We start from the raw sequence: 27,631 nt of genomic DNA on the forward strand, positions 1-27,631 counted from the left end.
TTAGTTAGCCTTTGCATTTTGAGTGTCGCCCAAGTGATCAATAGGATAGCGATTCCGGCTTGAGTGATGTCCTAATCCTGAAATTTGGCTAAGTCTGGAATGTCCTGATCCTGAAATTTGACTAAGTCTGGAAACTGAAAAACCTCAAAAAACTAGATTTTGCAATATAACTCCTGGAGGTCTGAAACCACTCTCAAACATCCTGAAAGTATATATGGAATATAACTTAAAGTATAAGTGAAGGAAATGTTTCTTCTTTCTTATACTTAAATGTTATATTCCATTAAAATTGTCCTGATAGAGAGTTCGAAAAGTCAAATTTCGCTCCTGACCTTCATTGAGGTTCCAGAGCGAAAAGCGCTCCTGTCCCTCTCCAAGGGTCCAAGGCGAATCGCTCATGTCCCTCACCAAGGGTCCAGAGCGAAAAAGCTTAGTGGAGTCATTCCTGACCTTGTTTGGACAAATTGAGACATCAAAGGCATGAAGGAAGACGCAATCGATCCGTTGAAGATAATTTTCGAAGCTAGCAAAACACAAGTGAGCTTATAAATGCAAAATCGCTCCTGTCCCTCTCCCAGGGACCAGGGCGAAAATGGTTCTAAGGAGCATTCGTTCCAAAAATTGAATAGATCAAACTCAAGGTTTCAAGTAAAATGCCATTTTGGACGTCCAGGATGAAGTGTTGAACGTGAAAAACAAGAATTGCAAGGCTAAAGTGTAAGGGCGCTCCTGTCCCTCTCCCAGGGACCAGAGCGATCTTGTTGATGTCCATTATCTTGCCATGCCTAGGCGCCAATATCATCTATGACACATTAAATGCCAATTTCGATGAAACCTTGAGATATTTTAAAAAATTAAATTGGCATTTAAAAATAGCGCATAAGGTATTTAATTAATTAATTTAGCCTTTTAAAAATCGAAATTATTAACTACAAAGGCATTTAAATTAATTAATTATTAAATTAAATAAAAAGGGAGAGCGCTTGGGGATACTATTTTAATGTTTTTTTTTTAAAAAGTCGGCCTCCTTTTTATTTAAGTTTTGTTTATTATTTGCCTTATTTTCTAAGTCGGCCTATGGGCAATTAAAGAGATGAGCGCCTATATAAGAAGGGTATTTTGAAACATTTTAATCCATCATTCACTCATCATTTCAAATGCGATTTGGAAGGGCAAAGAAGAAGTGCGAAATCTAGCTGGAGTGGAGCAAGTTTCTACAAAATGTGGAGACTAAGGAAGGCGAAATTCATCTTGAATGCCATTGGAGAAGCATATTTCTTGCTAGATTGGAGGATAATTTCCAGATTTTTGAAGACATTTGAAGGCGAATTTCCAGATCTTGAAGAAGCTAGTGGAAGATGGAGTTCTTTTCCAAGCTAAAGGGGGTGCATTTTGCTAAAGGGAGTCTTGATCTACATTTTGCCTAGCGAATTCTCCTATTTTTGGCATCTTTTTTTTAGAATTAATTCCCAAGTGAAGGTATGGCGTAATTACCTTGGCACCATTTTTGAAGATTTAAATTTTGCTTTGAAAATCCTAAATTAGGAAATGATAACTCAAGATTTATCATGAAATTTCCTAATTAAAATCTTGAATCTTCCTTTTAAAGTTTAATTTTTAGATTTCAAGATATATTACTAATTTTGAAATGTTGTGTAGGTATCAAGATGGTGACTCCCAAACTCAAAGGATCTACAAGTCGGAAGGCTCTCATCAAGGAAAATCAAGCCAGAACAAGGACAATCAAGCAAGGACAAGGACGACCTTCTTCGATCCAACCTAGCATTGACAAGGGCGACCTCCTCCAACCTGGCATCGACAAGGACGACCTTCTTCGATCCAGCATCATCAAGATAAGGGCGACCTCTTCCAATCCAGTATTCCAAGGCGAGGTACAACAACCGTCCTGCACATCAAGGACACAAGAAGTTAGAGCAAAGGGTTCGTTGAAGGAGCAGATAATTTCAGAAGAGTTAATTAAAGCTAGCTTCTCAACAACATCAAGTTGAATATTTACCAAGTTACAAGTGTTAGACGAGGTGGCATCCTAGTCATCACTTCTCCAGTCAGTGTGGTCCACCTCAACATGTCCAGATTCAATGTACCTAACCCATGGAAGGTGGCACAAACTCCGATGTACCTACCCCGGCTATCCATTGGTCGATTTTTCCAGAGAGGACATGTGTCCAAGCAATACAATTATTTCATTGGTCAAGCATTAAATGTTATGTAATGGTTGTAACAAACCCTAATTAGGGTTTTCATTGTAAAATCTTGGCCATTGATCTCAAATTGATCTAAGCCATCGAATTGTATTGAGGGCACTCTATAAGCCCTGGCATTTCATTTTGTAAAGGTAATTAGCAATAAATTAGGAGTTAGAAAATAGTTGGAAGCATTAGATAGATAAGAGATAGATAAGTAATAAGATAGAATAGCAATTAGAGTAGAGTAGAGAGAGAAGACAAAGATTGTTGCCAAGATGTTGTTGTAAAAGACTTGTAACTTCATTGAAGAAATGGTGAAATTTATGGGTCGATTCGACAATTTGCATGGTCTTTATACTTCTCATGTTTGATTTTATGATTAGATGAGTGGAAGAAATGTGCTTGATTGATGGTGAAATTCGTATATCCATACTACTAGCAGTTTGTCGATTGCAGACTTGCCTTGCGTAGTCAACTGGAATCATTCAGCTTAAGCTTAACTTCAATTGTCGCTTCTTCATCGATATGCATCAACCTGATGGTGTCTATGCCTGCAGTGATGATTTGAACATCATAAAGCTTTCCTTCGAAAATCGCACTAGCCTTGTGGAGATGGTTCTATGATGTCAAAACAAGACTTAGTTAGAATTCCATCAAAGATCATTCATTGCTCTTACATTCTTAGTGTTAGGATTAGATCCTTTCCTCGCCCTCATCTTTTTTCCTTTTTTTTTTCAAGTCAAAGCTAGTAAGATCCTGTGTTCCAGCAATATTCAAAGCAAATCAGAAGTTCAGGCATCAAGTGTAAGTCCCCTTGTGATTCCAGCAAATCACATCATACCACAAAGAGCTTATCCACACGTAGAGACCCTACATAAAAGAACATTGGAGTCACCCTGATTGATCCTTTTTTGCGACATCTTCAGCAATCAGAGACTTTATTCAAGAGAGGATAACGTACCCTTGGGTATTTTATTCTGTGTATGATTGTGTTCAAAATACACGTCAACAGGGTGTTGCCCCCTAACCCCCATCAAACTGTCTAAACAAGTAATTATCATGTTTCATTCATTGTACAACTTGTTTATACTTTATAATATACAAGGACTGCCATAGACAACATTGGCATGCTATAGGCATTATACTGCTGAATACAAGTTAAGTCATGGTTGGCAAGAAATGTCACTTTGATAATGCAAAAATGTATTTGCACAAACAACTCATAGAACAATCCCATCTAAGGTCAAACTAGAACCTACCAATTATCTTTTTACTTAACCGTCCCTCTTTGTTAATGAGTTTGACAACAAAATATGCAGTCTTGAAGGCTTTATGAAAACTTTAGTAATAAATCCCTCACTTGAACATACACACAAATCAGCCATGTCTTTATTAACTCATGCTCATATGTATATATAAAGAACATCATTATTCCTATTCAATTACCCATGCCCACAAACATTCTATTATGTCTATGGTGAATGTTATATCAGTGTTATCATATGAATACTTGAAATTTCCTTATTTTTAAAAAATATTTTTTTTAAAAGCCATCCCTTGTTGTACTCTAAAAATGGTCAAAAAGTGCCCCTCTACGAAAAACACGTCTCATCATCCCTTACCATCCCCATCCCGGAAACTTGGGGGAGCATAGGAAAATACACATATAAATGGAATTTTTAAAACACTCCAGAAACCAATACCCCAATACCAATTCACATATACTCCAATGGGAAAGTAACTATATTAATATCAACCATTGATGAGATGATCCATTGTCAAAAGAGTGCGGTCTCCTGATGGCATCACCTCTCACTTTCATCAAATCTCTATCTATTATACTTGCATCCATTATTACTTTCTCATAACTAGTGTATCACAAAGGATATGTCACACATTTTTGTAGCATCATATGGTATTTTATTGCAAAGAAAAATTCACTAGCCCCAATTCTTCAACTCATTAACAGATTTATATAAATTATAGGTGTGCAAATGCAACAAGAAAAAATTAAAAACTAAGATGCTCTAATGTACACCAATACTAAAAGACTTAAAAATGAAATGAAATGAAAAATGCAATCCAGTAATAATAAAACAATAGTCCTACCTGAACAATCCATTTACTGTACCGAGAAAGAGTCCAACATGTGATGCTCCGCACCAAAGGATACTTATCATCAAGAAGAGGTACAAGAAAAGAAACCATCTGTAATATAAGACAAAAAAGTTGCACCATTCATCAATTGTATAAGGAAAATAAATTCAGAGAATATTTTCCAAATAAGAGAAACAATGACAGCATCTTTCACTTTACAAAGTTGCTTGTCCGGATGTCCCAAAATTCTAAAAGTAAAAGCAAATAATTCACATTACTATTCGATGTAGAAAGTGGAGGTAAACAGCTTCAGTGAATGATCAAATGGACCTAAACAATCTAATTGTCACAATAGCAGTCTAAAATACTAATGGCATCAATACCATCAATAATTTTTTTAGTAGAGATATTTTCTACCAATAATGCTAAAAGCGCAAGATGAGAAAAGAAGAAAGCCATTTGTGCAAAATGCACTTCACTTAATGCTAATTTGCTTGATTATTACAGCCAAAGTCTACATTTTCACTTGCTTTCAATATGTTTATTTTATATTATTAACAATGAAAAGATGGCATCCAGCATACATATATCAATGAATATCAATCGAATGTGTTGTTGGTCACAATGTCAAAGAAGAAAACCCTGTCATAAACACAAGATGGTATCTATAATAAAAATGTAGCCCAAATGGACAATAATTCCATAAAAAAATGGCAACAAACCATTTGTTTGAAGTTTCAACTGGCAACAGATGACTGCTAGCTAACGAAAACACTAGATTATGATAATAACGAAGCTAGTAAGCACTAAGAAATGTAACAACAACAATGGAGATAAATCCGAAGCTGTTTAACCCCAAACATAAAGAGCGAGCCCAAATACTAATAGTTTTTGTAGGGCAAGATAAGTAACTAGTGCATGTTTGGTGTACCCAAGTGCATTTGAAAGCACCCACTCATCTCCAGACTCACAAAAAACTACAGAAACTCAAAACAGTAAAAACAAAGTGCTAACACTGCAGTAATTAGATGCACAACACAGCTGATTGTTTACTGGTTTAAATTACCAACATGAAATTTCCTAGCAATTATTCTTCCAAAATCCTGCACAATGTGCTTGTATTTACATGTCTCACGATAATGATTATAACACTTATACGAAGAGCAAACAATGCTCACAGCTCCACTTTCTAGCCCGCCTTCAGTGTAGTTCCAAAAATATCAACAGAAAAAAAGTAAAACCAGATGTAGCAGGAAGAAGGACCCAAAAGTCTTACATTGAAAATAGTAATGGCATTGAATTAAAACCACAACAACAAAAGAAGCTAACGGGATAGAACCCAAAATAGGGATGGTAATGGCATTGAATTAAAAAAAATTGCGCACACACACACGAACTAAGGTTTGGCATTTGCTAATTTGTTCAACTATCAGTTCAACACAAATATTATGTATTAAGAATCTATAATGTATAAGATGTATGCTTTATGAATATTTCAAATTTCCCTATATATTTCAACTTCAAGTTTACCCTACAGATTAAGTTTTCATGTTTGCTAATTTGTTCGACTATCATGTGAACACTAAATTTAAAACAAATGTTATGTATTAAGGATCTATAATGTATATGACGAATGCTTTATCAATTTTATCTTATGAATATATGAAATTTCCATATATATTTTAAATTTCCCCTTTTAAATAATCATCCCTTGCCATCCCCAAAAATGGCCCTTAAAAAAAAGCCATTCTCTAAACTTGTTGCCCGCCACCCATATCTAGAAAACTCGGGGTTACATATGTTGCAAGTCATATTACTAGGGGAGCTCCTAGTGTTATAACAGCAAAAAGAATGAAAAGATGAGTTAGGAATGGACAAATAGCATTGTGTGGCACAATGTTTGGTAACATCTACAACCACTGCAAGAAAGAGAACTTTAGGATGTCAGATTATTCCTTTAATTTAAAGTTTAAACTAACCCCATCGGATGATGAAAGAAAATTGATTTTAACTGATGAGGCCATTATACATTTTAGAGAAAGAAAGCTAAGAAACAAAACCACGATAAAATTTCTGATCCAATGAAAATATATTCCCGAAGAATATGCAACATGGGAGAGTGAGGAAATCCTTTAGCATCCTAATTTATGATTGCTTGAGGACAAGCAATCTTGGGAAGAGCAAATTGTAATGCTCCCCACCTAATATTATAACAAAAGATATAATCATAAACAAGCTGTCAAGGATAATAAAAGAAGTGCCTAAGTAAAGATGATTAAAGTTATTAAATTGAATTAAATAACGAATAGACTTAATAATGGTCAAAAGGTGCGTGAAAGGGTTGTCTCATGAAGGAATAAGGTATATAAAGAAGATCACAAGGAGAAAGGGAGCCATTTTGAAGGCATTTTTATATTATTATCCATTGTGGAATGTGAACCGTGGTTTGGTAACTTGGAACGTAAACCCTTTAATTTCCATCATTGAGTTAGCGGACAAAAACTGTTGATTCAGGCAGACTTTCAGATGTTTAAAGGCATTTAAACAAAAAGAGATCACCTCAGATTGGTGGAATATTTACAGAGTATAAATTCTATCTTTTTGAGATACATGCTAAGCATTGAATCTGAAATATATGATAAAACTTTTAAAACCACAATTTCTGTGTTGATTGCATACGTATAATAAATTGTGCAACTGCTATTGTGAGTTAGATTTTATTATTTGAAGAAAAATGATGAAAATTTAAAAAAGGACATTACAACCACTTACATAGGATGCAAACTCATTGTTTGCCCTTGTGAACAGAACATTCACCGATGACATATTCGTGACTAGCAGTGCACTTTTTCTGATATGCACAGAAGCTACAATTTTTAAGGGTTTTCCAGGTTGAACGCTTAACATGTGTGTCTTTCAGCTTTCCAATAGCCATGGGAATTTGGTTAGAACGCTTAACATGTGTGTCTTTCAGCTTAACATGTTTGTTGAAAAAGATTGCTTGAAAATTACACAGAATTTTGTCAAGTTAAGAAGCAGAGAAGATGTGAAGAGGCAGCATCAATGTGTTTTGCATGTTCCAATAAGTAGCATGAGGCACGAAATTGCATGACACTAGTATCCCCACCGATATAATAGAATGAGCCACAAAACTGCACTCTTTCCTTGAAAAATAACCCATAGTTCCACAGGGATGTATCACCCCCTCAAAATAGCTATATCCTGAATGGGAACATCCCTCAGAGGTGGGGACGGGCAAGACTTCCCCCCACTGACACCACCAGGGAATAAATGTTTCCAGAACATCCTGCTGCAGTGGGCAGCATTTAGGGGGCACCAGGAAGCCCCTGAGAGCTTGAGAACTTTAAGAAGTCCCTCAACTATTTCAGAGACGACACCAAAGGGTCTCCACAATTTCTCGGGCACAGTAACAATTTTAGTTTGTGTCAGCTTTTTAAACAAACGGACAGCATGAGTGCATGTACAAATGGTTGATATTGAGAGAAAGAGGAATATTTACATGGTATTAGAGGTAAAAAAAAACTATTAAAACAATAGCTAGTGTTTTTGTTTACTCAGATGCATGCTCTCTTATCTCAACTTTAGGAAGGTGGTGTTCAAATATTTCTTGATTCGTACATCACTGACACCTCAAGCTAGGGAGGGATTGTGGTGAATGCTATTAAGTTTCCCTAAATGTTTTGAGTTTCTGCTGACTGCTCTAGGGAATTTCTTAAAAACAATGACTCGTCTACTAGAAAATAGAGAAGAATATAAAGCAGTATAGATATCCTAAATACGTCTATCTAAAAAATGCCAGGCAATATCAGTTTAGAGCTATTTTATTTACTTAAAAGTTATTTTATATTGCTTTCAAACTATTTTATTTACTATATACTCTCCATAAATTTCATGTGCATTAATTTTGGAAATATTATGTTTATTATTAAAACTTAATATTTGACATGTAAATACTTGTCAAATGTAAAGTAAAAAGTAAGAGATTTTGTTAACACACCCACACCATTACACTCCACCCCTTGCTGCCATTGTAGAATGCCTCTCAGCATTAATACAAAGATACAAGAATGATCATATTCATGCATTCTAGTGCACAGCCCTCATCATTTAAACTGGTCAGATTCTCCAGCTTCAGGGGTCAAAAGCTGGAGCCCCTGCCACCAAGCCCAAATCAGGGTCATTGAGACCCCACAAACCTTCATGGCACATGCCATTTTTCATAATTTTATCACTACATTTTCTCCAACACCAAGTCCTTATTTTTTGACCAATTCTTCATTCATTAAAGAAAAAAGCACAAAGGGACCAAACTCCCCTCCTGGTTTTAACATCATACATAAATTTGGGTCAATGGTCCACCTGTACCTGAACTTCATCCCTGGCATCCCCCCATCTCCCTTCCCCAACACCCCATGGAACAAGGAAAAACCCTTCCTTTGGGTTTGCCCTTGTTGACACCTAGATATACTTTTACGAAGCTCACAAGGAGTTTGGGTTGATGTCAACAATCTCAACAACAAAATATCTATTAAAATTAAAAAATGGAAATTAGACATAAAAAAAAATAGTAACAAAGAAAACAACACGTAAAGATTACATTCATGCCATTAAATTGTGCATAGTTAAATCAAACATATGCAACAGTTTAAAAATAATAAGTAATGCATCCCAATACTTTTATACGTACCTCACGTAAATGTGGGAAAAGTCCATTGATACAACCCTCTGCGATTGCACCCAGTGCCAAAACTGCAGCTTCTCTTTCCTTCCAAGCTATGTCAGTAGCACTTAACTTGGCCTGCATTTAAAATATATATATTATAGATTTGTATGCCATACAAACAAAGTATTGTAAATCAAATACATGTGATTTTCAAGTTGGCTTGTAATAGTGGGAAATTAAAGTATAAGACGTGACTTAGTACCAGATGCTAGAAAGAAAATCATCATAAACTTACAAGAAAACATATCTACACAATTTTAAATATGATTGCCAAAATGCCACAAATATATGGCAATTACATCTGCCATCAGTAATGCATTGAAGAAAGTGTTGCAGTTTTATAAACATTGATTTGTCTAGGCAGATATCTAGCAGGGTTTGCTATTCAAACTCTACTTGGGAAAGAAGGAATCCAATTCAGCAAATGGCATAATGTTTAACTGCGAAGATCATCCTTTTCTCCCACTAGATACATAACTATCACGCATATCCACATTAATTTTAAAGCACATATCATTACATCACCTATCAAAGCTCAAGGAAGCACTCAACAACGTGAGGATGGTCACAGTTTTAGCATAATTCTATAATTAACAAAAGTACCACTCATGTATGTGCTGACAATACATTTATGTATGCTAAAACAACAAGATAGATGAAAACACAAATGCCTGCGATTCGTTGTCTTGAAAAATTATATAGGTTCATGTTTTGGTGTAGTCAAAAGAAGCTTGAAATATTATCCAACATGCAGCTGACTATAAAGTGTGTTTCCTCAGAACTGCCTACGTCATGTTTCACTGACCTATTGATGATAAGAATTCACTATAGCATGAAATATCATCATTTCCTCCACCTAATTATATCCTTGAAATTTGTGTAGAATTTCAAAACTTCAAAGATTTAGTGCCTCATTTTATTTTCCTCACCAAATCATCTGCAGGAATGCAGCATTTGTAGAAGAAGGGGTATTATATCTGCTTAGTCAGTATTACAAATACTATTTTTCATTTGGAAACCAGGACATGCGTGTTACAAAAGAATTTTGCATTCTTTACTTGTCAAACTTACAAAACTCTATTGAAACTTTCTGCACTTCCAAAACCTTATCAAGTTTTATCTGTAGCAAATTCAAATTCAAATTTAAACCTGTTAATTTAACCTGAAATTTTGCCTCTCTAAGGAAACTACTTTTCATTCACCTGTGCATCTAACAGCATGAATTGGGAGAGATCTCTGCTCCTGTAGTCCTTTAATATCTTATAGACCACTTTGCTTCCTACAGCTAATATTCAGGTGTGCCTTACCTAGCTTCTCTTAAAGTGGAAGATTAATCAAGCACTTACAGAAGACATCAAATTTATGTTAAAAGTCTCCTTCCCCACCCTTTGGCTTCTGCAACCCAAGTTGGCTTTTTGTGTCGATCATTTCTTTGCACATTGCAAAAATCAAATGGCATTTTTATTTGATCGGACGATCTGCATGTCAAAATGTCTTACAACTTTAGTTAGTCAGGAAAGACTATGATCTCACCATCTATAAATCCTGGCATCAACAAGATCCTCATCATCACATAACATTTAGTTAGGCGAGACTATGATCTACTGATTTGTAGCTGATAACCATTTGGTGTGCAGTCTATCTATTATCCAATGATTTGATCCAAATAAGGTGCGACCTTGTGGCAAAAGTGTCTGTCTTCTTCATTGCACCAAACAATGATGCTTGGATCCTTTTCCATGAGGTCGTGGCCTCTAGCGATTGCACCCTTGATCAGACCTTCTGGACATGTCAACTCGATCACATTTTTCTTTCAGCCCGACTTAGTTAGTGAAGATGCTATACATCCTACTCTAATAGCTTCAACACAAATACATGTTATGCACAGAATAAATTCTCCATAACTAATACAACATTATACTGCACTTCTAGATCTAGCCAAACAACTTCACCTCTTGGTGTGCAATCTATCTATCATCATACAATTTGATGGAAGGAAGATGATGTTTGTGGGACTATAGAAAACCTGTCCATCTTCTTCATTGCACCAAACAAAGACGCTTGGATCTTTTCCATAAGGTAATGGCCTCTAGGCCATTAAGTCCTCAATTGGACCTTCTGAACACGCCAACACAATCATCCCATTCTTTCAGCCTAACTCAATTAGTGAAGACAGTATACATACTGCTCTAACGACTTGAACAGAAAAACAATGCTATGCATATAATAAATCCTCCACACACCTATACTTCTAGATCTAGCCATTGATGCACAGCAACAGCAATCCCTAGCCATGCCCAGGCCCAAAGAAAATAGCTCCAATGGCTAATTGCAGAGGATGCTACCTCTCAAGCCACTGTAAATTATACTATTAGACTGCACTGGTGACTACACGCTGATTGATAGCTCTAGTAAGTTGAACCAACACTCTTTTTGGTGCCAAAGGCAACACGGGGCTTTCTCTAAAATTTATCTTATTGGGGTAGTAATTTTATAGTTAAAGCCATATACTCTCACATTAATCTCAACCTAAGTCACAAGGTTCAAGTTCGACAGCCATGAAATTTGGATGAAATTCGACAAGAGAGAAATTCGAAAAAAAATTCGGATAAAATTCGCCTTCTATAATTTTGTTTATTTTTAAATATATGTATACTTCTAATAAATAATCAGTATAGCGACCCTTGTTGGAGAAAATCCGAGGGCGACCCAGCAGTTGCAGACACCCATGACCCAATAGATACAAAGCATATACAAAGAATACCCACAACCAGCTGAGTTGTGTTTAGAGGTGGATAGCAGTGCTTTCTGGAGGAAATTCGATTAAATTCAATTTTTTTTATATAAGTTTGAAATTCGAACCTCATCCATGAAAATCGCCGTATCCTGTGACTTAGATCTCAACAATCCTCACATTCAAATTTGATCAATCATAACTAAAAACACAACAGTAGAACCATAAATAAAAAGATCAAGATGAGTGCAAGCCAGATAATCTATAACAATGTGAATTTCTATTATAATCAAGGTGAGTCATGAAATATCAAACCTGAACTAGAGGCATAAGGATTGGAAGAATCTCATCACCAAATACAGTAGAAAGCACATCAAGTCCCGCAGCACTACATTTCCTCAAATTCCACGAATTGATGATATCATCCTCCTGTAAAGTTGCATTGCATGCGCCATTCAGCATTAGCAACAACACTAGAAGTAAAAATATCCAGCACAAGCCACATTAATTAGGCCAGTCAATAACAAGCATTTATGTACAATGATTATGTGAACTAGAAAACACTTCAATTTTAATTTAAACTGCAAGGCTTGAGGCTCAAACACTGTCCCATGCTTATTAATTGGCTGATTTTGTAGCCACTAACAAAAAAATTCTAGCAGGACATATGCAACAGTGGCAGGAGGTGGTAAATCCCTATGACCCTGGGATTACAACTAATCACAAGAGGAATCTTTCCAGCCCCGTACACATAAATAAATCCCAATAGTCTCACCTGTGTACACCCAATTTGACATTGGCTCAATTATTGTTGTGTGGCCTTCACAGGAATGATGTTTGGCATAAACATTATCAAAATTGGTGGCAAAGAGCTTTCACAGCTAGCAGCAAGACAATTAATGAGCATAAAAAATCTAGCTGAGTGACAGCAAAATGTTAAAGTTGAATGTCTTCATCTAAATATATTGTATCTACCTATTTGTGTTCCTGAATTTGTACATAGCCAGTATTAGAAAAGCAAAGTATGTTTCCCATATGTGCAAATAAATGTCTTTTGTCTTTTCATGGACACAGAGATGTGACTAGCATACTAGGCAGTGTGCTATAATACACAGTGAATGATGGCATACTAGGCAGCGTGCTAAAATATAAACTGAATGACAGCTTCAAAAGGAAGCAACAGAAAAACATGTGCATATATACCTCTTCTTCTTCATCAGTACCATCTGCCCCATGTGCTCGTGAATTACGAAATCTAGGTTTCAAATCCTGCGAACACAGAGCAGCCAAACAACATGCTTTATTTCCCACATACAACTTTAGCGACAGAAGTCTTAACCATTCCATAACATCGTAGAAACAACAGAGCAACCTGATCCCTGTCAGGAACATTTTCATCCGCCTGCAATGACAGATCAGAAATACTTAGGGGATAGAATACAATAAAAATGGAACTTCAAAGAAAAAAAATTATAATAATGACATAAAAATGTTTGTAAATAAAAGCATTACTATCCCAAAACAACAAACTCACCTCTGCATCAACAAGTGCCTCGTCATCATCTGCATACACCATGTTTGACAACAGAACCTACATAACATATACAAACAATGAAAACGCACACTAGAGGATGTTTCTTGAATATCCTACCATTTTAGAGACTTGCTATCACTAAAAGTATTGAGATCGGAAGTTGAAAAGTACCGCAATCAAACGTGGCAGAAATTCCCTCAATATCTGTGGTGGAAGATGAGCTTCACAAAATGCAGACCTGGTCAAGAAAATGAAGCGTTCACTTGTAAAAACTGTCCATATGATTGAATTATTTCTTGCACACCGTGAATAAAAATAAAATTTATGGTTAATGCAATCAGCCAGTTAGACTGCAAATAAATAATGCCAGGGGATTTTAACTACACATATCTGAAGCCTGAACAGTTAATCAGAAACAACTAAACATTCTAACAGGAATTCACTATTGCAAGTTGTGATAAAGATGATAGTAAATACCAGAATTCACATGATTCAAGAGCCACTTCTTCATCAGCATCCTGATTTGCTTGCAACATATATTCGATCACATTTCTCATGTGAGGCTGCACATTGAATGCTAATAAAATCAAACAAAAAGTAAACCCGGAGCATGTACTTTTCAAATTTCAAAAGTTATGACGTAAAGAAGAAACCTCATATGGGATAAATATTCTGATTAGATCTCAAGTTTACAGTATGCTACCAGATCCTACCTAGATGCCATAAAACTGGATCAAAGAATCCCAAGAATATGACAACAATTATAATCCATACACTGTAAAGATAATTATAGAGGCAAATAGAGCATCATTCACATTAGACTTCAAGGTAATTGAACAACCTCACTATAAACAGTAAAATGTCAATATATCTCAACAAGAAATCCAAGAGATAGCGACTTACCTGCAGAAAATCAGGTCGAACCTCAAGTAGCTGAACCAATGCGGCACATACCTGAACATCAGACTTAAATTATTATAAGAAAATCATCAACTCTAAGTCAAAAATCAGAGCAATACTCCTTGATATCTTCATCCATACAAGTTAAATAAATTTAAAATATAGACATGCTCTCTGAGCTAGTGAGAGAACATAAAAAGCACAAGGAATTGCAAAAAGCTATAGAGCTATAACTAGCCATACAATTTTTACTGCGTAGAAGCATACATTTTCAATGCGTAGGAGCAGCTTATAACGTTAAAGCAACACTTGCAAATTATAATATTGGTTTTTATTAATTAATGCTATTATTCTTTATCTTTTATATGATCAAAAATTACTGGAGGAATATTTTATCATAAAACTGAATGTCAGATATCATGCCAGAAACAATATTCTTACAGTTTGCAAATGCTATAAAAATAAGGATGCAAAGATCACCACTTAAGAAAAAGACACCCAATAACGAAGTTTAATGACAAAACTGACCAATTTTCTCACTTCGGCAGCAGGATCATGAGCAAGAGTAAACAGGCCCTGAAGATACTGATCCATGGATAATAGCAATGCCTACATGTACAACAAGAATGTCGTCACTGCCAATTCACTTAATGCATCATAGCAAGTGTGTACATTTCTTATGTTTTCTGATTAAAAGATTGTGTATATTGAAACCCAATTTGTGAGAGGAAAAAAATATAGTTCAACAGATGAACAAATACTTACTGTTGGCATAAGCACAATATACTGGTTGACAGAGCTAAGTGCCAATTTCCTGAGAGAAACATATGGTGACTGAAAAAACTGCAAAACAGTTTGAAAAACCATTAACAAGTTAGAACCTGGTTGAGGTTATCCTGGAACAAGGGTGTGTAAAATTTGCCAACAATCTAAAACAAGTACTAGAGAGGATATCAACCTGAAATAATCTAGGCATAAAGATATTGATAGGTCGCTCCTGGAAGCCTGGTACATCAGCATCCAGCCCATCTGGTATATCTTCACAAATCTACATCCACAAGATTATAATAGTTGAAAATTAGCATGCCAAAAAAAAGAAAAAAATAAGAAATCTTTTTCTCACCACCTATTAAAGTACAACCAACACAAATGGTTGATGCATTAGTATTATAAATTATCTATTGAATAGATTAATCCAGTTCAATCAGTGACTAGGTAGTGTATCAAATGATATTATAAATTAATTGTCACTCAGAACAACCAAAGAAGCAGCTAATTGTGTAAATGCTATGATAAATCTTCAGATTTTAAACATTTTTCTTTATGGATTCAACCCGTTTACATACAACATAGGCATTCTGCCTTTAAACAGATTATAACATGTTAAAGCAATACACCTATTCGAAAGCCTGATTCAGCTAAAGCTGCCACGGGTAGGGGAATCCTATTTCATTAAAGTCACATTGGAATCAAACCTGGCCCAATTGCACCTCCAGGCATTTGAACCTAGGTGAATGGTGCAATAAATCATCCTCACCAATTGGGCTCAGCCCCTCCAGTATTTAAATTAAATTTGAAAGTATATCTTGCTATGAATACCACCCATGGCTTTGTTTGCATTTATGTAAATCTACCTCACAAGCATGCACACACAGAAAAGTATGTTCATTGCCTTCTCCAATAAACCTGTTTCTGTTTCATTCTTTACAATTCCATCCATCAGTTGAACTCCTCCAGTTTCTATCCCAAGGTTCCATAGGCTGTAATACCTATAAGTTTATAACTTACAATACAGCTGCTTATGCCTGTTCAGAAAGAAATTATCAAAATATTCCATCCTAAATTGAGTTTGGAAGTGCACTGGAAGGATCAAATTCAATTTTGGAAAACATTCTAGAGGTGTAAGCTAAACTTGACAAAATAAAAATCACTAAAATCATTCTGTGAAAATGGACTCGGAATTTTCTCTCTATCAAAAATCAAATGATTGGAAACACAAATCATTCCTATCAAAGAGAATTATGTTTCTGAAAAATCTTCCAAGCAGCCAATTACCAGTAATGAAAGGAATGAAACATTAGATTACCTTTGATAATGCATCGAGAGCACCTTCCATCAGATTGAAATCATTGCTATCAAAGCATTGAACCAATGCCTGCAGCAGTTCTGGCCAACCCTGTACCTGTCCTTGTTGGACTATAACACTAACAACAGTTCCTACCGTTGAACGAAGGTGTCTGTCTGGCGCCCCCAAACAAGGAAGCAACTCTGATTTGATGTATTGTTGGTAAGGAGGAGTGATCAATGAAAAAGTAGTCCTCAGATTGTTTTTCAAGAGGAGCCCTGCTGCTTGCCGTACCTCAACAGATTTTCCCTGTCCAGGTATCAATTGCATGCAAATCAAACCATTTTTAAAGATTTTGAAAAATAATCCACTGAATTGTGCATTAATCCATGCATATAATGAAAGAGACTCGTGTCTCAACAATAACCAAAGACTCAATTCCAATTAATTCCCAGAAAGCAATTGACAAGGTTACATGCTTTAGAAACAACTGTAGCACGTCAGTATCACACATTATATTCTAATCCCAGCCCATAAATCCATTGCAAATACATTAATTTTGTATTTTCATTTATAAGTAATCAGCACTCACGATTATATCATTCAGCATAACTAGGCATCTGTTTATAGTCATCGAGCTCTCTTATTGCTAATCTTCAATCACATATTTGACATGTGAAAAATCAAAACATTTGGAAACCTTCAACTGTGGCATTATTTGGATTATATCTGAAATCAGATCTCTTAGATGTGAGGTTTTTCTAATCAAGTGAAAAGAAATAAGTTATAAAATTGTTTTGTATGAGGCAGTTATATACCTTATTAATTGCAATCACCAAGAAACATTACTCTCACCTTGACCAGACACATAGCATCAATTGTACCCCTTGATCCATATGTATATAGTGTACCTATAACCTTATCATTCAGACTCCTTTCTATTATTACTGATTTACTAGCATAGATATCTTAAACACATACATCTAAAAAATGTTGCAAAATATCAGTAGCTATTTTATTTAGTACACACATAGATGATAGACACATAAATTTAAACAAAATTGGTAACAATTATTTTATTTTTTCTAGATTGTTTACTTTCTTTCATTTGTAGGGCTATTTTACTTTTTTATGTAATATTAATTTTTCCTTTTGGAAAAGTCACCATTCATTATTTCGGTAATTCTTTTGTTTTGTTTTTACTTTGAAAAGTGCAGTAAATATTATATTCTTATATGTTATTTTTGAATAGTTCCATTTGTAGGATTTTTTTTTGACATCTTTATATTTAAAAAATACTAATAATGCCTCTGTATAATAGAAACTAATCAGTTGATAATATATTTATTTATTTATTATTGTTGACGGAGAAAGATATATATTTGTTTCGTTTTATATTTATATGTTTTATTTTTATTTTTCTTTATGTCAGCTATATTTTTTATTTTATTGTTTTTGGTTGTCTTATTAAACATTTATTGGTTGTGTATTGGTTTTATGTACACAGTCACAATATAAGACTTTGTAACCTGCTGTCATTGTAGAACATCCCTTGGAACAACTAGTACAGATATCTTAAATACATCTATCTAAAAAACACCCAGAAATATCAGTTAAAGTTGTACTTATTTTATTTTGCTTTAGAACTATTTTATTTACTACATAAATACATGGACATATAAATTTTAATTTTGAGTTACGAATTATGTTCTTTATCTAGATTGTTTCTGCGAAAAATAGTATCAAAGCACACAATTAAACATCAAAGTTTTGGAGTATTCAAACATAATTTTTGACAACAATACATGGAATTCATGTCAACAATCCTCAGGTCAGATTCGGTTCATGACACTAATTGATGTGTTTATCAAGATTGAGTGTGGATGGATTGTTTCTAATTCCATGCGTACCTAACTATTGCAATTTACCAAAATCATATTTGTTCTCATATTCTCCTAATGCTTGGAGATCAAAGACTTTCCATCCAAGAATAATCATCATACCAAAGACTTCCACCTTAACCGGACATGTCCTATTAACGTGCCCCTTGATCCATATATAAATAGCTAACACCTCATTCATCCATACTCACTTTTCTATTCTTACATTCTTATTCTATATTCAATATGAATATATTACATATGCATGTACCTGACAGCAAGCCAAAAAGTTGGAGTGTAGACCAAATCCTAGCAAAGGGCACACATAGAGAGTAAGAGAATAATTGACTGGAAGGGCTGTGTATTATATGGCAATTGGAAAAATTAGAGAAGTATATTTAGCAATATATAAAAGGCTTTCCAAGATCACCTTGATATCTTCTCCAAAAATAATGTTTTTTTTTCGCTTTTAGATGTTCTGCTTTGTTATAGCTTACAATTTTCGGGATCAACGTAACTAATATAAAAAGTAAATTCGTTAGAGTTCAGTACAGTATGTGTGCAGTTAGATCAGTACAATTACAGTTCAGTAAATTTGGTTTAATACAGTATATTTTCCCTTTGTGATTGATTATAAACTGTTGGTTGACTGTAGATAGCAGCCTGCCCTCTGAGGAAGATTTGTTATGTGACAAATTCGTTAGAGTTCAGCACAGTATGTGTACAGTTAGATCAGTACAGTTATAGTTCGGTACATTTGGTTCAATACAGTATATTTTCCCTTTGTGATTGATTATTAAATGTCGGTTGACTGTAGATAGCAGCTTGCCCTCTGAGGAAGATTTGTTATGTGACCTCCACACATTCGCAATGGAGATCAGGTCAGTTTGGGGACACCTGGGACAGATCTGCCTAGGGGGAATGTCCTCACCTAGCTCTCAAATTTCTGGTCCATTTTATTGAACATTAGAATGCTTGTGCTTGTCAGAAACATAAGAAAAAAAAGTAAATATAACTCTACCGTAAAGAATTGATCTTAAAATGGTTGTTAAAAAATTCTATTTAAAAACTACGTGTTCACATATTTTTCCTGAGATAAAGGGATGCAAAACCTACCGACCAGCTCCTCTTGCACATACTCAAGCGTACTTCATCTATTGACCCAAAATGTGGTTGCTCCTTAGAAAATCAAACACAAAGCTGAAGCTTCAACTTTGGATTATGATCTAAACAAATCCAAGCATCTGGCTTCTTCATCTTCATAAGCTTAATCTGTCTTAAGTTTCTTAGAAAAACAGATGACTTGTTACATAGTTTGAATGAGTTTTGGTAGCACATTCCAAAAGATGTTGAATAAAAGGAATGTCGAATAAAATCTTAGAATAGATTCAATCACTCCCTCATACACTAATTGCATCAGATCTGTTGGGCTATGGTCTAGTAGTGATGTGGGGTATTTATAACAATAGTAAGTTGACTTGAAGGTGCATTGAGGCCAAAAGCATTCTCCAACTCATTTTGGAAACAAGACCAAGCATCTTGTAATGTCCCATACCTGATCTATTTCAATATATTAAAATTGATTGATATTCTTCAATTAGTTATTAACGAGTGCTTATCTATTTTCCTCATTAGATGATTAATTTCATTATTCATAGTTCTTAATATAGATATCAGACCCTACTACTACTTCAGTTTTAAGGGAGAAGGGTTTACGTATGTTACCAAAGCACTTAGAGACAAACTACAATAGGTTCCCTCAAAGTTTACAGATCCAGGCCCTTAACTATCTTGGGTCTATACCCTCAAGGCTTATGGGTCGCTGATCCCCACCCTATCTTGAGACTTAACCTATTGCTTGGATTTAGACTGCCCCTCTTTGGAACATCTCATTACCATCTTCTTAAATACTAACATCAATAGCATGATTTAGACTATTAAGCATAGTTTTAAAACTCGTGGACTCGCCACGGACTCGCCACGGACTCGCGAGTCCATGGGAGCCACGAGTCGACTCGCCAAGACTCGCCGAGGCGAGTCCTGGCGAGTCCATCTGAAAGACTCGCGAGTCTTTTGCAAGGACTCGCGCGAGTCTTTTGCAAGGACTCGCGCGAGTCTTTTGCATGGACTCGCGAGTCTTTCAGATGGACTCGTGCGACCCAGAGAAAATGTCATGCAAGCTTTAAAATTGAGTTTAACATGTGAAAAAATTAGGTCTCTCCGTCAGGATTCATATATGGAATATAACATTTAAGTATAAGTGACATTTCCTTTTATCTTTCTTCTTTCTTATACTTTAAGTTATATTCCATATATACTGTCAGGATGTTTGAGAGTGGTTTCGGACCTCCAGGAGTTATAATGCAAAATCTAGTTTTTGGAGGATTCTTCAATTTTCCAGACTTAGTCAGATTTCAGGATCAGGAAGACATTCCAGACTTAGCCAAATTTCAGGGCATTTGAAGATCAAGATGACATTCCAGACTTTAAGTTATATTCCATATATACTGTCAGGATGTTTGAGAGTGGTTTCGAACCTCCAGGAGTTATAATGCAAAATCTAGTTTTTGGAGGATTCTTCAATTTTCCAGACTTAGTCAAATTTTAGGATCTTTCGGCGATGCCCCTTGACCCCAACTTGGGGGCGTTGCCCCGAAACCCCCGTCGAAAAATATGGGGGGAAATTGCGCCGATGGAAGTAGGGAAAATTTAACCTCCGAGTCTGATTAGGCTCCATATAAAAGCATAATTAGCATTGAAGAAATCTTGGTATTATACATTTTAGAGTTGAAAGTTTGAAACTATGAGTATGTGACATGTGTAATGTTTCAATTATGGCTCTTATGTTCTCTAAATGCATTAATTTCTTTATGTTTTTTTGTAAAACTACGGTTTTTTTTTTTGCCGAGTCCTTGCCGAGTCTTTCACGAGTCTTTCACGAGTCCGAGTCCGAGTCCAAATTTTTGGTTTGCCGAGTCCGTGGCGAGTCCGAGTTTTTCAACTATGCTATTAAGTATACTAAATTCTTATGTATTATGACTATATATATATATATATATATATGAAATTAAGGATGACTTTCCCACATATTGCAGTCCATATTAATAGTACTATTAAATTCTGCGTAATAACATTATCAGGCTTTATGTATTAAGCATACTTATTAAACACATCCCCATGCATACCACCAAGAACAAGGGTGTTACTGCCTGTAACTTAATAACAGTTTTGATCTGATCTGATCCATGGTGATATCCCTGGATGCTTTTGATTCCTTTCCTATATATCTCTCAATGTGAGGGAGAGGTCACACCTCTTCATCATGTATGTCCTTTGGCAAGGGACACACCCTTTCACCATTAGCACACTTTGAAAGAGTGCAACTCTTCATTATTTCTGCCCTTTGAAAGGGACACAACCTTTCAGAATCAGATCTGCACTTTTGATTCCCAAATTATCCCCTCTTCAAATGAGTTCTCTCCCCTCTTTTATACCTTATATTTTGGGCGAGTCACAACTTATCATTCATGCATTTTGACCATTCATTAACTTTAATCAATTTTTAATTATATTCTTTTATATTTTTATTTTTATTTTATTTTTATTTTTATTCTTTTGTATTTTAAGTGGGGACATTACACATCTGGCTTCTTCATCTTCATAAGTTTAATCTGTCTTAAGTTTATTAGAACAACAGATAATTTGTTACATAGTTTGAATGAGTTTTGGTAGCAGAATCCAAAAGGATGTGAATAAAAGGACTATCAAAAAAATCTTAGGATAGATTCAATCACTCCCTCATACACTAATTGCATCAGATCCGTTGGGCTATGGTCTAGTAGTGATATGGGGTATTCCTAACAATAATAATCCAAGTTCATAAGCCAGCAGGTGCACATTGCCCCACTAAATGGCTTTCTGCTAATACAGTGTAGCAGTTGGCTTTCAACATATCTTTTATCTCGGGATGATGTGAGAATGTGATTGGCTTCTCACCTATTGAATATACTATTTTTTACTGGAACCCATATAAATTGAATAGGAGAGCAGCCTACTACGGGACTAATGTTTGCGATCCTTGAAGACTGAAAATCAAAATCAATATATATGTTTTTTATGACTGTTGCTTCATGGTGATCTTATTTCCTTGGTAAAATAGACAGAGCCCACGGAACGAAGTCCAGAACCTCTATGGCTTTAATCATCCGGTGTCAATGTAATTCTCCTTCTCACTAGACAACTTCAATTGATATGCCTAAGTTCTCTGATCTCTCATAACATGAGATGGACCAGATTGTCTTAAATAGTTTTGAACTTTTGAGCAGGGTGTCAATGATTATGCAGGAATTTACAGCTAATCTGCATAACATCATAACAGGTTTGCAAGCACTTAAGGCAAATATCAGATAAAAGTTAGAAACTTCGAACCTCTTTCATAGTAAACTTCCGAAGACTAATATTTATATAGTATTTCTCTAAAAGGCATCTTTAGCTTCTCTAAAACGGTACAACTCTAGCAATCACAAATTAAAAATTAATAACATGGAACCAAAAAAATGTAGTGACTAACAGACAAGAATACTGAAAATAACTGTCCAATGATACCGATCAAATTCTGTGTAGTCGTTGACAAATTTTGCTTTTTTTACAACTTATTCTTGTATTCCATCTCTACATATTGAATACATTGAGTTTAGATGGTGAATTATAAAACAAAGAATCTCAAACCCTTCTGCCTAAGGCCACAAACGTTAAGCAAAAGTTTTTATTAACCGGCACAGAACATCTTGAATCATTTTGCCAGAACCAGCAACGGTGATGCCCATCTGACTAGTAACAAGCAAAACACAAAACCGGGTTTGCCACAAGCCATACCACAATACGCAAACATTAAATAATTCATGCTTCATCGTACACTAATTTGTTTATAATTTAATAAAGTATAATATAAAATCGATAATTTTAGAGACAGAAGTATTGCTTTTCACGACTATTGCTCTTTTCAAATTCCATTTTCTCGATGATGAATACGTTGAATTTAAATGATGAACTTTAAAACAAGCTCTAGACGCTCAAAGCTTTAATCACAGAGCTTAAAACAACTATGAAATTAGGCTGAGAGCTACGCAAAATATCAAGAGAAACAAAAAACAAGTCTTTCGCAAACTTAACCACAAGCTGCAAGTACTTCAGTCAAGCACAAAACGAAAAAAGTTGCATCGTCAATTTACACTGTCTGTATTCTTAGCTAGGGTTTTTCTAATGTTAGAAGCTTTCCCTAAACAGTCACTTCCTTGAAAAAGCATAACAATCAGCAAAATAGAAAACTAATAAAATCTCATCAGAATGTAGCAACAAAGTAAAACCTACAAACAATCGACTCTCAGAAAAACATCAGATGAAAAAAAGGCAAATTTATCGACAGAATTTTAAATGGCACGTAGCCAAACACAAAAAAAAAGACAAAAACATTTTGATTAACGTCAAAGCAAGGTTAGAAACAACGTGAACAAATACCTGGGCGCTCGAGGCAGTGTTAAGGCAAAATAGTTGTCAACCGAGAATATCCACAAATTTATAGACCAAATTTCCAATGGCACGCAAAAAAGAAAAAAAATAGCATTTTTAAAGTCAAAGAGAATACCTCTGCCCGCGCGAGTATGAAAGCCAAATAGTTGCTGAAGTCAGGAAATTGACTGTAGCGCTGCAATTGCTGCCAAATACGGGCTTGATCAGAAGTGGGGGACCTGTACTCTTCTAACAATCCACAGATCTCTCTTAGCCCTTCTTCTTGCGGTTGCCAAATAGCTGTCGCCATTCTGAACACCTCTGCCCTAACAGCAACAATACACAGCGCGAAGAAGAAGAGGAAGAAGAAGAAGAATAGGCTAAAAGCCTCTGAATCTACAATTTGTTCTTCTCTTCTCCCACTGGTTTTAAGGGTAGGTGATCGGGGAAAACAAATACATAGAAAATTGCTATTGAAATTCAGCTTCTTTCCTATCAACCACACACCTGAAATAAGAACGAAACAAAGGAAATACTACTGAATTTATTGGCTCATACTTGGCGCCCGGTCACATGGAGAAGCACCGGCCTTTTTGTACATAATTGAGTGGAAATTTAACCAAGGTTGAGATCACATGGGGGACCGTTACATCAGACCATTTTTGGGATTTTTCTTCAATGAACGCGCCCGACATTATAATTCAAAGAAAAGCGGGCTAACACTTTGTTGGACTTAGGGAAAGAAATCATTAAAACACGGTCATATCGTAGTTCGCTAACTTCCTTAAGCACCAAAGGCGAGGACTACAACATGAATTTGGCGAATGTGGGAACCAAAGCAAAACACCTAATTTAATTTAATTTATGAAAGTAGATAAGTCTTCCTTAAAGTAGTTTTCAATATTCCCCATGAGGCTTTTAGATTTTGTACTTTGAAAAGATTATTATATACTAATGTATTGTTCACTCAAGAATGTAGTATTTCAGGTGTGCAGTTTAGTAGGTTCCCATGTTGTGCATGAGTTTTTTTTTTATTAAGATCTAAGTCTTTTATAAGTTTTTTGTTTTTTTGTTTTTTTAAAGAAGATTTGGATTCAAATGTGAACTTTATCATTAAATCAAGTGTTTTTTATGATATTCTCAAACTTTTAAATAATATAAAAGAAATTAGTTATGTATTACTATTGTACTCGCATAATCTTTGATCAAATTTATCGAAGTCATGTAGTGCCTTCTTTCTATTATGCTCGCATTAATTTTGACAAAATTTATTGGGGTCATATAATGCATTTTTATTTCCTTCCAATGTCTATAAGTAATAGGGCTTTAATGTAAGGGATTAATTTATTTTTTAATTAGGAGGTGTTTTCTTGAAAGTTCATTATCTATATCTATTGTTAGTCTAAATGAACTAATAAATGGGGCTTAATAAATCTTCTTATTTGGTCCAAGGGGTTGAGCTTAACTGGTTAAAACACTGGGCTCTCACTGTGGAGACCCAAGTTCAATTCCCAATAGGGACATCTGAAGTGGAATTCTAAGTTGTGACTCTTGGCCTTCCATAGGATGGGGAAGGTCTTGGGGTCAATCAAATCAAACAGAATAATAATAATAATTCAAAGATATGTAATGGGGATGGGGCCCCCTACTGTGTCCCCACTAGTTCATAGCTCCAGTCAAAAGCTATTCAGGCTTCGGCCAATTACCAATAAAAAAAAAAAAAAAAAATCACCTTTTTAACATTAATATATTTCTTTTTTCATAATATATTAAATTGTGGTTAATTTAATAATGTTTAGAGGTATGTTAATGGGTCGTGGCAGGTTAATCCTCTAGTTACTAATAAAGAAATGGTGGTATGGACTACTCCCGAATGAGGTTGGGTCAAACTTAATTTTGACGATGCTTCGAAGGGGAATCCAGGTCCATCCAAAGCTAAATGTGTAGCTAGAGATTGACAGATACAAACATTGGCATGGAGTATGTGAATACTTGGCTCAATCACGAACAATGTAGTTGAAGCAAAAGTGGCACTCCCAACAGTGAACCTAGTGAAGAAACTATTGGCTACCTTGGTCCATTTGGAGGGTTATCCATAGATTATTGTGTATACTATTATAAAGAGTGGTTCTAAGAATTGGAAAATTTACAAGTTGGTGAAAGTACTTAGGGAGCAATTATTATCCCTTAAAGAGTTTAAGATCTATCATGTACGTCATATGGGCAATATAGAGGCAGATGACTTGTCAAAGTAGGCTATTGATTTAATATTTGAGATTGAAGAAGAGATTTGGGAGGATTGTCGAGGGAGCAGATTGGATGAAGTGGTACGATAGGAGCATCGATTTCATTAAATGTTTCTCGTTTGATTGTTGTCGTAGTGTGTAATGGGAAATTTGCATAGTAAGCTTGGTAGCAGTGTGAGTGCCAAGCATTTATTGAAGCTTGCTTATCAAGATAACCGTGTAAATAATTTTCATTCACTAGTTTGTTGATATCGAGAGTCGAAGGTTGGTGAGTAAAATATGCAAGTGAACTTCTCATTACAAACGCTCAAGCCCATGGTGGCATTTTGGGGTAAGGTCTCAGAAGAGCATCTAAAGTGTGTTTTCAAATCCAAGGATGATGAATTCCTCCATAAGGTAATTGTGGTTTTAGGCAACTCTTTTCTAAATCCAGTATACAAATACAGGTTAAACACAAACATTGCTTCTTTGTTCTTGGCTTGGTGTCTTGAATTGTGTTCTAAGGAAGAGGCCTTTTGGATTGTTACTCAATAGGTATGGGAGGAGTGGTGTTGGGGATTGGCATCATTCATGGCGATAGCTAGATTAGGTGAAGGCTTTGTGGCTCCAAGAGGATATTGGTTGCATGTTGGTGAAGTCATTCCCCCTCTAAGACCTTTCATAATTTGGAGGGTTGACCAAGATAAGGAGTTTTGTCGTGTTGTGGCCCAAATTGGGCTAAGTTTGATCAAGAACTATTTACACACTTTAGAAGTAAGAGCTCGTCATGAGAAATTGATGTAGAACAGGGATGAGAAGAAGGACGAGTTGAAGAGGAAGAGGGGACATCCACCATGTTCAAAGATTGCCAAGAAGTATAATAGTGCAAAGGAGTTGGGCGCATCTTTCAACAATGGGAAGAAGAAGGTGACAGAAGAATCTCTGGAGAGGTCCAATTAGAGCTTTCTAAAGGAGTCTTTTTGTCTGCTAATTAGGCTAGGAGGGAAGATGTGGAACTAAAGGATAGTCAGGTATCTCTATAAATTTTTGTCATGGTTTTGTGGTTAGTTGTTTGTTTTGGGGTTAATAGTTACTAGTCTATATTTGTTGTAATTGCTTGTGTATATTGGGGTTTTGAGGTTGGTGTAGTAAGTTGCTATCTTTTTCCCCTACTAGTTATAGAGGATTTTTGGGTAGTGGTGTTTTAGCTATCCGAAGTACTTTTAATGTAAATTTTGATACTTTAAGATTAATAATATCAAACTTTTACCGATCAAAAAAATTGTTTGGAGAGGGTAAAAGCTTAATTAAGACATGTTGAGATGGAAGAGCATCTAATCACAATAATTAGATATTCATTACTCATAAAGCCAAATAAAATGGTTATAATGGTTATTTTGCTCGTCAATATAGTTACGAAGCTTTATACTTAGTACTTTTTTTACTAATAGTCTTACACTTGTAGATTGTGATATCTTGCTCATTATTCATTAGAGATATTATAATGGCAAAAATTGACTACACATGCCCTTCTCCCTTATGTTTTGACCCACTTTGATTACAATGTCATATATGTAGTAATTAGCATGCAATTGGTATAACATGTGTAGATTTGGCTTGCATCATGATCATTGTCATAAGTGATCCCTGTAGTTTCATTCCTAACCCCCAAAGTTATTATTCCCTACCTTAGATAAAATATGCAAATATAAAATTTATCAACATATGGGTGCTACC

The 27,631-nt window shown here is 35.3% G+C and overlaps 1 protein-coding gene across 1 annotated transcript in view; it reads right to left on the reverse strand.

The window, feature by feature from the left end:
- Positions 1-24,201, reverse strand: part of LOC131068306 (transportin-1) — a 65,961-nt gene extending 41,760 nt beyond the window's left edge. The window contains exons 1-14 of the mRNA XM_058003472.2: positions 23,806-24,201; positions 16,303-16,590; positions 15,175-15,264; positions 14,982-15,059; positions 14,745-14,825; positions 14,220-14,270; positions 13,794-13,879; positions 13,488-13,554; positions 13,317-13,373; positions 13,155-13,184; positions 12,986-13,051; positions 12,098-12,211; positions 9,013-9,123; positions 4,317-4,415 (exon numbers count right to left, since the gene is read on the reverse strand). Of these exons, the coding sequence (XP_057859455.2) occupies positions 4,317-4,415; positions 9,013-9,123; positions 12,098-12,211; positions 12,986-13,051; positions 13,155-13,184; positions 13,317-13,373; positions 13,488-13,554; positions 13,794-13,879; positions 14,220-14,270; positions 14,745-14,825; positions 14,982-15,059; positions 15,175-15,264; positions 16,303-16,590; positions 23,806-23,979 (1,392 nt within the window). The 5' untranslated portion in view covers positions 23,980-24,201. The remainder of the gene's footprint in view (positions 1-4,316; positions 4,416-9,012; positions 9,124-12,097; positions 12,212-12,985; positions 13,052-13,154; positions 13,185-13,316; positions 13,374-13,487; positions 13,555-13,793; positions 13,880-14,219; positions 14,271-14,744; positions 14,826-14,981; positions 15,060-15,174; positions 15,265-16,302; positions 16,591-23,805) is intronic.
- Positions 24,202-27,631: the final 3,430 nt, after the last annotated feature.

Source organism: Cryptomeria japonica, chromosome 11, assembly GCF_030272615.1.
Source record: "Cryptomeria japonica chromosome 11, Sugi_1.0, whole genome shotgun sequence".
NCBI classification, from domain to species: Eukaryota; Viridiplantae; Streptophyta; class Pinopsida; order Cupressales; family Cupressaceae; genus Cryptomeria; species Cryptomeria japonica.